Genomic DNA, 16,146 nt, shown 5'->3' on the forward strand with positions numbered 1-16,146 from the left:
TTATTCAGCTTTCGGTATTTAATAGCAAACATTCCTATCGAACCTCAACCCCATCACATTGTAAGGACTCGGTAGGTACATTCGACAGTCTACGTTATTTCTCGCTGTTGATCCTGAAACTTCAGATCTAGAGAATAAATGCCGAATCACGCTGCAAGTGCTTAGTTTTGAAATACATAAATCTCGCCGTCGAGATGACCTGAGGGGTAGGGAAATACACATTCTTGCTTGACAGGATGAGCGGTTTATGGGGATATATCTCATCCGCAAATAGCTACGTAACATGGCATCTGCCTTCTCGCCATCGCAGGTGTGGCTTTCCTGGTCCAAAGAACTCAGCCCATGCATGACGACATAAATCATAGCTCACTACCCGATTTTTTTTTATTGAAAAAAAAACGCCAGATACATTCCAAGCCACGTCCGCACTACACCTACTCGCGCAATTAATCCTCCCTTCTAGGCTGACGGCCCCAAACCTCATCGGCGTCCTTCTTCCCTTTCGTCTCAGGAACATACCAGCCGACAAAGACGAAAAATACAGCCGCAAGCCCAGCAAACACGAAGTACACGACACCCAGCCCTAGACGCTCGTTGACGAGAGGGAAGAACTGGGCGATGATGAACGTCGAGATCCAATTCGCCGCGAGGGCCCACGATTGAGTTGCTCCGACGGCCTCAGGGCCGACGAGCTCCGAAGCTAAAATGAAAGGGACAGGGCCCAGACCGAAGGCGAAGCTTGCGACGAAGAGCAGAACCGCAAGGGCGGAAAGGATGGGGATTGCGGCACGCATACCAATTGCGAGGAGGATGCTTGAGGTACCCATGCCGCCGATGCTGGCCAGGAGGACTGTTTTGCGACCGAGAATGTCGGCGAGGGGAGCGAAGCCCGTGGTTGCGATGACGTTGAGGACGCTGACGAGGATGTTGAGTAGGGCGGAGTTTGCAGCGAGAAGATCTGCGAGGAGTGAGACGCCATACATAATGATGCTGTTGATGCCGCAGAGCTGTTGGGCCATCATTACCACCACGACAGCGAGGATGGCCCGGTTGTTGGTGGGAGAACGGAGGACCCCGATAATGCTCAGTGGCTCTTGTTTGCCGGGCTTGGAGAGAGATGGGTTGTCATCGGGGCTAGATAGTAGGGTTCGTTGTTCCTCTGTATCATCAACTTTGTAAGATTGTATATTCCTTGAGATCTCGGAGGCAGAGAGGATTTTATTGGCTTACCATCACCATCATCGGCACCATTCCAACCTGCAGTCTCATCGTCAATGTTGGCCGATTCACCTCTGATTTTGCGTAGATCAATTTTTGCCTGTCTAGTATTTCCATTCTCTGCTGTCCACTTCGGACTGTCGATTGCGCCAAACAAGGCCAAGAATTGAATTGCGCCAATGCCACCCGCAACCGCGAGAATGACTCTCCATAACGAGCCATGACTAAGGAAGTAACCTAGCAACTGCGTCGTAAAGATGCCCATATTTGTCATGATCTGAGTGAATGCGCCGAAGAAACCCTTCTCAGCTGGTGGAGCAATCTCACTGATATAAATTGGCACGACGACAACAGACACGCCAGCACCGAGACCAGACACGAAGCGTCCAAATGCCAACGCGCCAATGTTGGGAGACAACGCTTCAGCCAATGGGCCCAAAGCCAAAAGAATCGTGTTCACACGCATCACATGCAGTCGACCATAGCGGGCTGATAAAGATCCCGATGCCAACGCCCCCAACAAGCCGCCAAGCGTAAAGATTGAGGATACAAGGCCAAGTTGAGTGGCATCCATTGGAATACATTGAGGCAGGTTCAACGGTGTTGATGACGGAGTCTTAGGTATTCCAATCTTCCTTACGCAAGTAAGCACATCTTGTGGTGCATTGAGTTCTGCCTGTTAATAGAAGTTAGCGGCGTGGCCACTAATTTGGCTTTCGGAGCCGAAGAGCTTGGAAAGAGGAATGATTTGCAGATTGTTGTACTGACAAGATGGTATCCGAACAGTAGTGGTCCCAGGGTTGCTGAAAGGAGCAGGTAGATGAAGTAAGGGGTCAACTTTGACGACCAAGCGCGGAATTTCGATATCAACGTCATGGCTGCTCGAATATCATCAAACTCCAGTTGATGTGTTTCGTGGCCTCTAGGAATAGCAGGGTATGTCGATTAACTTTTGGGAATGTCAATGTGTCGTCTAGAGAACCTGCTGGGCGGGGTCGAATAGAGTCCCTCGATCACGGGAAGGCGACTCTTAGTTGAAACTCCTATAAGTGTTCTTCAGTCTAGCTGACTGGAGAAGATGCGCCTGTGAGAAGGGACGCCCAAAGAGTAAGTGAATGGTGGTGGTGGTGTTGTTGTTGTTGAAAGTTAAAGTCAGTGGTTCGCAGTAAGCCGGTCTTCCAAATCGGTGTCACGTGATAGTCTTTGGGCCCGCTTATGTAATGCTCAGATGTGAAGGCGCTTGCTGGGGCGACTAGACTCAGTCAGCAAGAAGAACAATTCCATCTGTGGTCAAAGTGTAGCGAGCTTGCGTTTTGTTTAGTAGATGGCTTATTTGATGTATCAAGCTATGAGTTCTTAGTGAGTCACTATCTATTTCAGCAAAGTGATGCATTTTAATTCTCTCTGAATGCTCACCCGCTGGCGAAATCAGTTATTTCACTCTAAACAATAATACTACTTCAGGGTATCCTCTTTTTCAACCCTGAGACTCAGAGAGCCAGCCCATTCCATTACAGACCCATCAATACCCGAGCGCCTCATACTTCATGATCTGTTGAATTGGAAATTCTGAATCATACACGCAACATAATCCATGCTGTCCTGAATCTTCATGATACCGCTCATGCACTACCGCCCCACTGTTGCAAGTTAGGAATTGCATGATATTAGTTGAGTGGTATGGTCAAAAACTCACCAGCTGCGCAACCAGATCGCTAGCCACGTCAAGATAGGGATAAGGACTTGAGATCTCCTTTTCCAGATTCTTGTATCGCTTGCTAACTGGTCGCCAATATCCTCCCGTGCCTTCCTCATCCACTCGATCGGAACTTGAGTGACTCATTTCTCCAAACCCACTAGCTGGCCTGCTAGTCGCAGGACTTGTGACGGCGCTGTTGCTGTTAGGTGTCTTGTTCTGATTACGGTCCTTCTTGGGATCGTGCCAGATGACATTCTGATAGCCATCGCACTTGAAATCAACCACAAAGGTTTGACTTTCCAATGCGTAGAGCTGAATGTCGAGGAAGACCCAAACCCCAATGTTTTCGCTTGGGATCTTCTTGTTTAATGCCGCCAAACTATCCGGTCGACTCAGTGGTTGTCCTGGACCCGTGAAAGAGTCTTGCCCCAGGGAACCGTAGTCGCCGGGACCAGTATTTTGTCGGCTACTGTGTCCACTGCTCAAGGGGGATTTGGTCTTGGATGACGAGCCGTTCGAAGCGTTTATGCCATTCAGTTGATTTACGCCCAACATAGACTTGAGGTCATCTTCTGCGTACAATCCAAGTTGTTCGATGTGCTTCTTCAATTGATGCTGAGCTTCCTGTGGCAAACTCACGGCCGAGCTGTGGGCTGAGAGAGATGGCGCCTCTCCAGGCATGAGCATTCCTTTCTTTAAGACCCGAGCTCGAATGTTGTAACTATCACGAGGAATGTAATAGTCACTACCCACGAAATCATATCTTTGCTGAAGGATGGTGTGTCTTTCTCCAGGAGCAAGGTCGACTGGTAAGGCCGGGATATTATCTCTTTCGTCTTCACCATCGGCAAAAACGTCTGGCCTTAGCCATGGGGTTATAGCCCAATCTGCGCCTTGTGCGTTAAGTGCTGCATACAAACATTTCATCGCTTCATATGGTTCGTTTCGAGATCGAATACCGAATTGCCATTTTCGAGTCTTGGCCTTTGCAGCAGCGGGGCGTTTCTCATCTTGGCTGGCAGTTGTCAAACCCTTGGGTTTGTCTTTGGTCTCACGCAAAGAATTCAACTGGGTGACAGATCTTGAATGGGGCTTCAAAGCTCTTGAGGTAGCTTCTTGCTCTTCTTTGGATCGGTAAATCGGATTTCCTTCTGCGTCCTTGATTTCCTCAGGTATAGGACTTTCTTGATCCTTTTTGTCAGTATCCTGGGAAGGATGAAGGGCAAGATCTGGATCATCACCCCGGGCCTTGGCTCGTTCGCGGATTTGCATGAGTTCTTCGTGGACGTGGGGTAAGGATGTGGCAAGAGCGCGAACAGTCGACACTCTTGGCTTCTCTATTTCCTTCACAGGTACAGGGGTTTCAGAAAGCGTGCGACTTGCTCTGTGTGCGTCTCCTCTCGAAGGTGTTAGAGGTTTGACCTCCTCAAATTTCCGCCCAGCGAGAGGTGAGCCCGGGAAATTTGGATAATTGGGTTCGACTGGAGGGGAAGAAGCCATGAATGACTCCAACTCGGGATTCTCAGCCAGATATTGGGGTGTGTCGACCATCAGCTGGTTTTCTCGCACAATAAGATATGCATCTTTGATAGCACTCGGTTCATCTTTGCTCAGTGCATCCTTGACATCTTCTTTCGCATAACCCATTGTCCGTCCGAGTTTACCCACAACTGACTCGTGTATCTTTTCAACAACTTCGAGAGACATGCCTGGCGCGAGTTGTCTAGGATCAATTGCTTTGGAGGGATCAACACCGGTATCCAAGAACTCCTCCACTGGATCCACGAGGTAAGGAGGTAGATCCTTGATAAACCACTCATCTTGTCGAATTTCCGGAATGGTGATTCGATGAACGGGATGTACTTGGAGGCATCGTTTGATCAAGTTCACCGCTCCTGGAGGCGTCTGGGAAGGAATGTGAAAGGTGCCTGCCTGAATTTTCTTGAACAGTGCAGGGATGAACTCATCGTCGAAGGGAAGTCTACCAACGAGGAAGACATAAAGGATAACACCACAACTCCAAACGTCCACCTCGGGACCAGCATACAATTTTCCGCCAATAACTTCAGGTGCAGCATAGTTTGGACTTCCACAACTGGTCTTGAGAAAATTGCCATCAGTCATGATATTGCTGAGACCGAAGTCGGCAATTTTGACATTCATGTTCTTGTCGAGCAGCAGATTTTCTGGTTTAAGATCTCGATGAACAATCTTGTGGCGATGGCAGTACTCGACTGCGCAAATGATCTGTTGAAACAGTTTCCTTGCTTTGGCCTCTCCAAGACGACCATGCTTAACAATGTAGTCAAACAATTCCATGGGCACATATTCCAAGACCATGTAGATGTCAGTCTTGGTCGTAATCACAGTGTAGAGCTTGATGATGTGAGGGTGTCGAAGCAATTGAAGATACTGGATCTCGCGCTCGATGCGCCCCGCCATATCTCGACTGATCAATTTCCTTCGACTAATGGTCTTCATTGCTACCTCTTGACCGGTCACTTTGTGTCTAGCCAGCTTCACTTTACCAAAGGAGCCCTCTCCGATATTGCGGACAAAACTGTATTGATGCAGGCGGTTCATCGCTCGAGCGGTACCTGGGGACTCGGAAACAGGTGTTTGCCCTGCAATTGACCTAGCAGGTGGGGAAACGACAGGAGGAAGTGAGGTGCGTACTCGAGTCGAGTCCCCTTGAGGAAGAGACATGGACAGCTCATCATCGTTAATGGTGGACGACATGGTGGAGTAATGGAAGGGAGTTGCTCAAAGGACAGGATATGACCCGCCAGTGAGGGACGGGATTTGGTTTTGGGTTATGCCCTCACTAAGAGAGAAGAGTGTGATTGTTAGAAGCGCAGTTGATTCTTCACCAATAGTCGCTGAATTGGTGCGTGAGCATCTCCAGGCTCAAATCGTAAGCGGCTTGTGGTCGCACGAGGTGCAGGGCACTATCAGTTGTTGATGGGTGAGGCCAAGCCTCCCAACAGGGAAGACTATCAGTGTCTGTAGACGGATCGATCGATGGGTGAATACGAGGTGTGGGCAATGATAAGTTGCGTCAGTGGAGGGTTAGAGGTGTTGAGAGAAGATCAAGGTCAAATAGAACCAAAGATGAAAGCCGCAGAATTGGTTAGGCTAATGAAGTGTCGTGTGAAGCAGGATGACTGCTGCGGCGGGATGAAGCGTCTGCAAGTCATCTCAAAGTGACGAGACTTTAAAAAGAGGTGGGAGGGGAAAATGGGTAAAGTGAATAGTGACGGTGGACTCGAGGCCCGAAGGCTAAAGGACAGTTGGTGTGCAAACCACGCCGAGTGCCTTTGTAATTAGAGACTACCCACCTAACACCACCCATGGGCTTCCAGCTTATACGCTCCTATGTCGGTAGTGAGCCTGGCTCTGAGGTTAACTCTCCACCATGTGGATGGCCCTCTGGGCGGTGCCTTTGCCAACAAACGTCACTGAAGCCTCGCCTAAGTTACTGCTAAAGGCAACGCTTCCACGCGGCACTCATTCTCTCCAGAGGAGCTTGGTGGGGTACTGGTGGGCGACTGGGGGGCATCTCGGCACTAAGTTACTACGGTGGGAGGAGGACCAACTTGAACTCCGTGTTGAGTGTTCACTAAGCTTTGGGAACAAGCCATGGCCCGTCGCCTTCAAACTTCCAATTAGTTGGGCCATCATTTTGTACTCAACACCTCCCTTCCAACCCACTTCACGTTTTCGGATAGTCTCTACCAGAGAGAAAATGATTGTGATTGATCTCAAGTACACTGAGTTCGTATTATCTACCAGAATTGGGCAGTCCTGTAGCATTAATGTCCCCTTCCCCTTCCATTTGGATATTAAACTCTCACAAAGAAGCTATGCTGTTTTAGTCCCGACAAATGACATTTTTGCGCACCCATGTGCTAAAATGAAATCATCCATGTTGGGAAATCTCCCCGACTTGATCCAGTGTTGGTAGAATTAGTTTGCCATGTGCTTCTCACCCGGTGAAGAAGTTGGGTCATCAGTTTCAGCTCTTCAGTCCCCTGCCAGTTTCCAGCACCAGTAATCCCTCGCTCACCCAAACCCTTGAATTGAGTTCTGAACCCCGTTCATATGACTTCATATAATCATCTTTGTGGTTCGTGGGTCTTCCTCTGTATTCTGCGAATCATCGTCATCAACATCTGTCAACAAGTCTTCCCCTTCTGAGTGATAAAACCAGTATTCTGCAGCGTAGCCAATTTCCATCGTTGTAGCCTCGTTTCTGCAGACGGGTGGAACACCACCGACCACCTCGACGCGATAGATGTCCCAAGAATTGGCACGACTGCGTGAATGAGCCCAGACTCCATTGGATGCCAAATCCTCAGGTGGGAGTACAAACTCATAAGGTCGAGCTTCAAACGTAGCGATTTCAAACAGGTTCACGAGCGCAGTATCGTTGATTGTTCCAATTGTACCCATGCAATCCATTGTCGAATTCTTGATGTTCATGTAGTCGAACTGGTACAGCCGCTCAACCAGTGAGTGGAAAGCCTCCTCGTCGACAAGTCCGGGAATGAGAGGTGCTGCGTCGTACAACTGCGTGGATTGTGATTGAACTTCAGGAACCTCACCGACACCACGGCCGTCGCAAGTGTATGTGTAAATGCCACGAGCCAGTGCCAGGTAGGAGAGTGGTTTGTTTGGGGGTGGCGGGGTAAGTAGGTTAGTGCCTGGGGAACATTAGATACATCGTCAAGGGTGGCCTGTAGTGATTTGGACTTACAGAATCCACTAGGAGTGCATGTCGTGCTTCCTCTCAAAGGTACAGTCCATCCTGAGGCTGACACCGGAGGTACATCGGCGACGTCCCCGCGTCGGTTGTGTCTTCTCAGTGATTCTACCCCTTGAAAAGCACTGAGCAATTGAAGGGCGATTAACCACCACGAACGGCGGCAGAGAGTGACCATAACGGCCCACTGGGTTGGAAATGAATGAAAATAGGAAGCAGTCGCGATAATGAGTGATGAAATGAATGACTGTGCACAATGGCGGAAGGATTGTGTCTGAAAAGGTTGTACAAGGTAAGATGACAATGTGTTCACTCCATCATCAGATATAGCAAGGTCATATCAGCTCAGAGATTCACGATATTCACCCTCATCAACCCAGTGAATATTCAAGGCGGTGAGGTTGTGCCATTAATATCAAAGTTGCTGATGATCGTCTGCAAGGTTGATGGTCAGTCCAGATCAGATCCCGATGGTTTTGGGGAGCACTTGCCTTGTCAACGCTTCGAGTCCATCGCTCCTGCCTCACTTAAAACGGAACAATTTTCTTCCAGTGACCAACAGAAAACTCCTTCCAGTGCAGTGGTAAGAGAAATTTCAACCTCAGATTGCAGTTGGTACAAAGAGTGGATCTTATTTCGTGTTTCTACGTCCCACTACAGACTCTCATCTGTGCTGGTACGTCCTGTTCCAACCATAAGATAATAGAGACAAAAGTTTTCCGCCTCCCAGCGCCTTGCTCGACCCAAAATACAGAAAAATCAACCTATAGGTAGTAGTGGTACATGTTCATGTCAGTGTTGACAAAGAACACCTTATGAGAGTTGCTCAATCGGAGTCTTGGTCACCATTCGGCCCTTTCAGCCAGGCCCGTTTATAGGGACCATCTGGGCCTCCAAGGGCTTCCTGACGATCTCTTCTCATACCCTCCAGGACTGCAACCACCCCTCCATTTCTCAGTCTTTCTAATACAACATTCATGCCTTCCTTTCCGTTGATCAAGGCGGTCTTGGTTCGTTTGACGCCGATAAGTTCGACAGTTCTCTGAATGCCAGCTGTGGACCAGGAAGCAAAGAATCCTTGTTTGGGGGCTTCATCATCCTCGGAACTGCTTGCTTGGTCATGCTTCTTGCGACCCAGGAGTTTGCCCTGACCTAGCTTTGATACAAAAGTGACCACGGTCCGGCAGGATGTGGTCTCTTTCGGTTGGGGCCCATCGATTGCCGGAGAGTCTGGGAGACGTTGCCGTCTATAGCTTTGGCGTTCAACAACACTCAAAATTCCAGTCCATTCCATGTTTTTGGATTCAGTCTCCATCCAACCTTCTTTCACATCAATTGTGCTTCTTTCAAGAATGTAACTTTGGCTGGAGCCATTTGGTCCTGCGAGTCCACCAGGGAGAAATTTCAGAATGCCTGCAGGGACTTTCGATTTTTTGAGATGAAGTCTGAGGGTGTGTAACCGCTGGGTATCGGGATCGACATAGCGATCAATGACATCGGTACTCAAGACATGTCTTGAATAAGGGTTCGGGTACCTGAGAAAATAGGCTAAGGTGACGGCGGGAAAGGTATAATCATAATTGAAAGAGCTTTCGTAAAATTTCATGCTGCGTCAAGAGTGTGAGGCAAAGAACTATAGACGGCGCAGTTCGTGGACAACAAGAGAGGGGAAGTTAGGAGATAGAGGGTGATGGTGATGAAGTGATTTTGCCTCTCGCGTGAGCTCTCTCGGACTGGCTGGAGTAAAGACCGAGAAGCCACATGGAAAAGAATTGGCTGCGGAGGTGGAATGCCTGATTCCAGCACTGACCCGGCGCGGGCGATCTATTCCGTCCACTGCTGGCCAAGTCTGGTGCATGATCACGTGCCCATCGAGGCTGAGTTATCCAATGTCGCCAAGATATCAGTCGGGCCTATCCGCGCCCTAAGTGGTAGGAGGGGTGACAGTGACTTTGACCAAAATTCTAGCGGGCCATACTGTGACCCTGCTCGCCCTTGACTCATTCCATAACAATATTCTAGAGCCAAAGTGTAGGTTTTCAGAAGATTAAAGGAATCCATTGTATTCGCAAGCATGGCTACTCCAGCAGATGAGCCGGGTCAGCCACCCAATCTCACCACTTTGTCCCTTGCTGAAAAAGCACCTGCACAGCCGATCGAACAAAAGATCACACCCTTCGAGGTTTCTGGTGGTGTCGACGCGACAGGTAAACTGCTGCCAGTGGACTATGAAAAACTCACAAAACACTTCGGAGCTACTCCGGTCACAGATGAGTTACTAGAACGATTCGAGAAAGTCACCGGCAAGAGACCCCATCGCTTTATGAGGCGGGGTATCGTATTATCACACCGAGATCTCACCAAAATCCTGGATCGCTATGAGAAAGGAGAGCCCTTCTACCTCTACACAGGTCGAGGTCCGAGTAGCGACAGTATGCACGTTGGTCACTCGGTGCCTTTTGAATTCACCAAGTACCTCCAGGATGTCTTTGATTGTCCTCTGATCATTCAGCTCACGGACGACGAGAAGTTCATGCACTCTCCTGAGAAGTTGAAGGTGGAAGATTGCCAAAGATTCGCCCAGGAAAACGCAAAGGACATTATCGCCATTGGCTTCGACCCTGCCAAAACATTTATCTTCTCGGATTTCGGATTCATGGGTGGCCCATTCTACGAGAACGTGACACGCATGGCGACAAGAATCACCATCAACCAGATCAAAGGAACCTTTGGATTCGGCGACAGCAACAACGTCGGCGAATTCTTCTTCTGCGCCATCCAATCCGCAACCGCATTCGCAACATCATTCCCCCATATTTTCGGTACAGGCCCATCGGTGCGGACCATCCCCTGCCTGATACCTTGCGCGATCGACCAAGACCCATACTTCCGACAGTGCCGCGACAATGCCGAGAAGATGAAATACAAGAAGCCATCCATCATCCACTCCATCTTCCTGCCGGCACTACAAGGCCCGGGCTCCAAGATGTCCGCGAGCGTCGACTCATCAGCGATCTTCCTCACCGACACGCCCAACCAGATCAAGAACAAAGTGAATCGCTTCGCCTTCTCCGGCGGCCAAGACACGGCCGAGAAGCAGCGCGAGCTGGGCGGCAACACCGCAGTCGATGTGCCCTTCCAGTATCTGACGTTCTTCCTTGAGGACGACGACGAGCTCGAACGAATCAAGAAGGCCTACGAGTCCGGCGAGATGATGACCGGCGAGATCAAGCAGATCTGCATCAAGTACCTGCAGGAATATGTGGCGGGCTTCCAGGCTCGGAGGAAGGCAGTCACTGATGAGATCAGGGCGGATTTCTTCGATCGGAAACCACTCGTCTACAAGGGAAATCCCAATCCAGTCAAGGTGGAGAAGAAGGAGAAGAAATAGAGTTCTGAAGTAGATAGATACAAGATAAAATTCTATCTTTCTTGATCCGAGTCCATAATTGTGCCGATCTCCCGTTTTGCTTTTGCTTCGTCCAAATGTTGAGCTGTTATACTATGTTGGAGACGTTGGGTCTGAAGTGCTAATTTGCAGTGGCCGCCTGTGCGCGAAATATCTACAGAATAGACTTGCTTTATCATTCCCTTCAGTCTACAATCCATACCTGTTTGTCACAAATATGCCATCTGCTCTTCATTTAGTCCAATAGGAGGATGTCAGTCGCGAAAAGCGGGTCATGGAAAATGAGAGGAGTATATCAGGACAATGTGTTTATTGACGGTGGAGAGCTCCAGGAATCTAAGTGTGCTACCTACATTAATATCCTCCAGGAGGGCCCCGTGCCTGGAAGATATCACCACGTGACAGAGCACAGATCTACCCTTTAGTTCTTCGCACGAACAGTCCGCTTTTTGTGTTCGGCAACTTCCTCGGCTGTTGGAGTCACTCGAGCAACAGCAACACGGTCATCGGAGATCATCTTGCGAGTGTACTCGCCAATGTATGACATCTTCGCAATTCGACCTTTCCTTGCACCTGTCTTGCCGACCGTGGCAAAAAGGCTTCCTTGGAGAAGGTTTCTGTTTACAACAACCCAGAAGTATTCTCGGGCCCGCGTGCTTGAGATCTGATACCTCGTTTGCCCAAGCGTAAAAGCGAATAGGACTTTCCTCGAGGAAAGCATCGTGGCCAGAGGATACATTGGTGGGATCTTCAGGAACTGCGTGTTGTTCTTCAGCGTTTTGGTTATGATCTTGGTCTTCATTGTCGACAGGGAGCGGAGTGGCTTGTAGCGTCTCAATGCCGGTGTAGGATGCATCAACTGCAGAATTTGAAGTAGCAATGCCAATGACGTGTGTACCGATTCGTAAGAAATAATTGACGACAACAGAACTCACTCTTGTCTTGCCGGTGCCTGCTGCTGCCTTGATAGCGGCTGCTCCAGCAACGTTGCGAAAACAAGCGACACCAGCGGCAGCCATCTGAGACTCACTGAGTTGGGCTTTCTTGCATTCTTCCATGAAAATCATGGCCTTTTCTACATCGCTGAACTCCTTGAAAGCTTCGGAAGGGTCATTGAATGGCTCAATACAGGCGTCTTCGTTGACAAATAGTTGGTTCCAGATGGTCCGCTTGCTGGTCATCTCAGACGAGGCGTGGAGCTGCCATTTGATATGACTGTCATCAAGTTCGGCAGAAATAGTGCAGGTAAAAGTAGGACCATCTTGTTTAGGGAAGACAGAGCACATTCCTCTGAAATGCTCGGCTGTCTTGTTGACGACGAGGAGTGCTATTTCATCAGGACCTGCGAGATGGAGGACATCTTCTTTGATGGCTGCTTTCACTTTCTGCATGCCTTCAACATGTGAAATGCCTTCAGGAGTGAACATGATTTGCAGGGTGACATTATTGGTAAGAGGAAGCTTATCCAACTTGACACCATTGACTTTGACCTTGACAAGCATGATGTCACCTTGAAGAGCAACAAAACTGCAATCGTGTTTTCCATCTCTCCAGTTCTCGAACACACTTCTCTGATATGTCCACTCTTGGTATTCTCCACAAGCATGCTGGATGACGTATTCGTTGATGTTACTGAAGGTGTTCTTGGCAGTATACATAGCAAAGTCGTATTCTTGATCCGAGTTGTTGTATTTGCACTTGGCGAGTTCATCAACAGGGCGAATCATTCCATACTGAACGAGAGGAATACCGGTCTTCTCTGAGCGGAAGGGGTTGAAAGGCATGTGTCCGGCTTTGCCTAGCGAATAGATGATCTCTTTCAATTGATCACGCTTCCCTGCGTCAGGAAAACTGAACTTTATTTCGATCACTCGATCTTCATCGGCGAAACGAAGGCTGGCCATCCAATTCAGAGGAGCGTGGGCATCAGGCGTGGCCCAATCATGGTCACGGTTGAAGACATCGGTTGTTGCAGCCTTGCCAAAGAAGTTGCACTTGATGTGAATGTCTCCAGCACCCTTGGCTTCCTCTCACATCTTTGACTTTCCATGTAGTCTCCTTGATAATTTCGATTTCTCTGAAGTAAGGCTTCACGTCAAGATGCCAATCAAGTGTTCCGGTATGGCAGTGTTCACTAGAAGCATTGTTGAATGTGGCAACAAGTGAGACTCTTGCATTGCTAACACCACCACGGCGATACATTCTGAGTCCGAGTCCGTTCTCATCCTTGGAGAATTTGGATGGGATGAATTTTCTTGCAACATTGACTTGTGCTCAGGGAAGCGGCATTCCTCGTAGAGTTCTTTTTATATATACGGCGGGCGCCATATTCTCAAGTGCCCAACAGTTTCAGTCTTCATGGCGATCTCAAGAGCAAAGCCAATGGCACTTTCGATGTACTTTGCACCATCAGCATCATCTTTATTTTCGATGCTGGAAGGTACACCAATATCATCGGTGCCATGGCGCTTGTTGAGATCTGCGCCCTCTTGGGCGATGAGGCGAGATTGTTAGAAATGATGCCATGTTATGAGTATGCAAAGACGAAAGACAGATTTTGATGACGGTGTCCTTTTTGAAGCCAATCGACGAGGCGAAATCGATAGGAATTATGCCGTATTATAAGAAGACGAAAGAGATATGTTGAGATCGGTGTTCTCTTGTAGGAGATATTGAGGCGAGATGAGTACAGATTATACCATGTGATGAGGAGGTGATGGAGATTGAATAAGAACTTGCGAAGAGGAATGAAGTATGGGCAGAGAGAAGGAAAGAAACAATTGATGAGGAATGGACATGTGGAAGGGAGAGAAAGAGGGATTATATAGCCTGAGAACTTCGGACCATGAGAGAGGATGATTCACCACGCCGGGGTGATTGAAACCTTAACCAATCCAGTCATCAATGTGAAACTACACCGTTCATCGTTGTTTGGATCAAACGTCGTTTGTTCGCTTCACCGAAAATCCCGTGCCAACTTGAAGTGTTTGACAGTGCGTAGTGAAGCCTGATGGGAGGCTAAAGCAACTCAGTGAAAAACTCGGGGGAAAGATGCGGAAAGGGGATAATCACATGACTATTGCCAAGAAACTGGGGAAGACCGTTTGACTGGCGTGTCAAGTGCGGGCAGGCACGATCAGGCTGGACGACGCAGGCCCAGCTTGAAACAATTGTCACTTTTCTGATATCATCACCACAAACATCTCCTTCACGCTTCAAGAACTTCTCATCCCCCGTACCGTTTCGGTCCGGCCTGAAACAGGATATCCGTCACTGCTCACCGCCCTCACATCACCAATATCTCAAATCCCGAATCGTTTCGTAACCCTACAGAACTCACCCATTTACATGGCAGCCTCATAACCATTGACGAGCCTCGAGCGTGCTCACGCGACCTGCCTCAATGGATAAGATCCTTGAGGACAGCGGAGCTCTGACTCCTGCTTTGCTTCTCGCAGATGAAGGTCAATTCGAGCAGAAAGCGTTGGACTTGCTGTCGAAGTTGAGCAAACTCTCCGCACAAGACTTCGATGCCAGAGATCAGCTTGATGTATGGCACACGAAGAAAACAATGAAAATAAAAGCTGACCTTATTCATAGGCATTGCAACCCTCCACGCACACAATCACATTCCTCTACTTGCTGACCGTGAGCATCGATACTTCCGCCGCGAGCGGAAAAGCCGCACCTCGCCAACTTCCATCGAGCGTCCTACCAGAAGGGTCTCTTTGGCCATACATCACCCAAATCCTCCTCGACTTCGATTTTATCCAGGTGCGATATTGTGGTACGCAGCTTCTACGTATCATCGACATCGTGACCCTTGGTGCGGAACAAACCTCAAACTACATTCCAGCAATTCAACTACTTCATCAAGTCATTCTTCGGCTTGATAGCACATCTTCAATATTGACTTCCACTCATCGAGCTTTCATTCGGCTCTGTCTTCTGGCAGAGGCATATACGGAAGCAATCCTCATTCTTGATCAACCAATATATCACATTCCTACTGTTCTCGACAATCGCTCGAAAAGTTACCTCTGTTCGAGTGGAGATCAAAACTCTACCTACCTCAACCCAGCCACAGGTCTCACTCAACCCATCACCGTTCGAATTTTCCTTGAGTATTATCTACTAGGTGCGCTGTCTTACCTGGCTGTGAGACGCTACAAGGACGCTTTGTTCTTCTTGGAGATTGTCCTTTCTACGCCTACGGCACAAAATGCAGTAAGCATGCTTCAAATCGAGGCATATCGGAAATGGACACTTCTTAGTTTGATTCTGAAGGGCTCCATCCCAGAATCTCCAAAGAACATCTCGCAGGGAGTTTTGAAGTATCTCAAAGCCCTCGCCAAACCATATGATTGCATTGTCGAAGCTTTTGTGAGCAATGACATCGAGAAGCTGCGGACTGAGATTGAGGCGGGAAGCGCTTTGTGGCAAGAAGATGGGAATTACGGACTCATGGTCGAAGTCTACCAGGCCTTCAGAAAATTCACAGTCATTCGTCTGGGACGAACATTTTCAGCTCTTCCACTGGTCGCAGTGGCAAACAAAATGCTCGCTGATGAACAAGATCTGACCGAGACTCGGGCATACCTTGATTCCCTGATCGCTGAGAGAGCTCTTCACGCTGTCGTCGTCAATTCTGATGATGGAGATCAAATTCTGCGCTTTCTGCCTCCTTCGGTGTCTCTCATGAATGAAAGTGAAGTCGATACTGCGCTCAGTACCCAAACTCTACGCCTCCAGCTGTTACTGAAACACATCCAAGACTCTGAGCACCGCATGGAAACTACCAAGGAGTACATTGAATATCTTAAGAAGTTGAAGAAGGCCAGAGATGATGACAAGAAGGTGAGTGGAAGTGGGAATGGAAGAACAACGACAGTTGATGATGTGGATGAAGACATGATGGAGGAGTTCTAGCCGCACCCTGCCAGCATATTCCAGTTCCCCACGTATGATGATGTATCTTGGGAAATCGGGCATGGGCCTGGGCATGGAAATTCTCCAGACTCTGCATAAGCGGTTGACATTTCATTCCAGTCACCTGTG

At 48.7% G+C, this 16,146-nt stretch overlaps 5 protein-coding genes across 5 annotated transcripts; 2 read left to right on the top strand and 3 right to left on the bottom strand.

Annotated features, from left to right (window-relative positions):
• Positions 1-446: 446 nt before the first annotated feature.
• LTR84_007681 (uncharacterized protein) lies at positions 447-5,656 on the bottom strand (the record flags this gene model as incomplete). Its single annotated transcript, XM_064851233.1, has 3 exons — positions 447-1,171; positions 1,231-1,894; positions 2,915-5,656. 3 exons carry the CDS (start codon positions 5,654-5,656, stop codon positions 447-449), a joined length of 4,131 nt encoding a protein of 1,376 aa, XP_064710236.1.
• Positions 5,657-8,505: 2,849 nt separating this feature from the next.
• LTR84_007682 (uncharacterized protein) lies at positions 8,506-9,285 on the bottom strand (the record flags this gene model as incomplete). The annotated part of the gene is made up of 1 exon (XM_064851234.1): positions 8,506-9,285. One exon carries the CDS (start codon positions 9,283-9,285, stop codon positions 8,506-8,508), a length of 780 nt encoding a protein of 259 aa, XP_064710237.1.
• A 468-nt stretch (positions 9,286-9,753) lies between these two features.
• LTR84_007683 (uncharacterized protein) lies at positions 9,754-11,070 on the top strand (the record flags this gene model as incomplete). Its single annotated transcript, XM_064851235.1, has 1 exon — positions 9,754-11,070. The coding sequence occupies one exon, from the start codon at positions 9,754-9,756 to the stop codon at positions 11,068-11,070; it is 1,317 nt and encodes a 438-aa protein (XP_064710238.1).
• Positions 11,071-11,509: 439 nt separating this feature from the next.
• LTR84_007684 (uncharacterized protein) lies at positions 11,510-13,290 on the bottom strand (the record flags this gene model as incomplete). The annotated part of the gene is made up of 3 exons (XM_064851236.1): positions 11,510-11,661; positions 11,714-13,082; positions 13,123-13,290. The coding sequence occupies 3 exons, from the start codon at positions 13,288-13,290 to the stop codon at positions 11,510-11,512; spliced, it is 1,689 nt and encodes a 562-aa protein (XP_064710239.1).
• A 1,201-nt stretch (positions 13,291-14,491) lies between these two features.
• On the top strand, positions 14,492-16,017 carry LTR84_007685 (uncharacterized protein; the record flags this gene model as incomplete). The annotated part of the gene is made up of 2 exons (XM_064851237.1): positions 14,492-14,638; positions 14,689-16,017. The coding sequence occupies 2 exons, from the start codon at positions 14,492-14,494 to the stop codon at positions 16,015-16,017; spliced, it is 1,476 nt and encodes a 491-aa protein (XP_064710240.1).
• Between the last annotated feature and the right edge of the window lie 129 nt (positions 16,018-16,146).

Source organism: Exophiala bonariae (assembly GCF_035927105.1).
Source record: "Exophiala bonariae strain CCFEE 5792 chromosome Unknown scaffold_3, whole genome shotgun sequence".
NCBI lineage: Eukaryota > Fungi > Ascomycota > Eurotiomycetes > Chaetothyriales > Herpotrichiellaceae > Exophiala > Exophiala bonariae.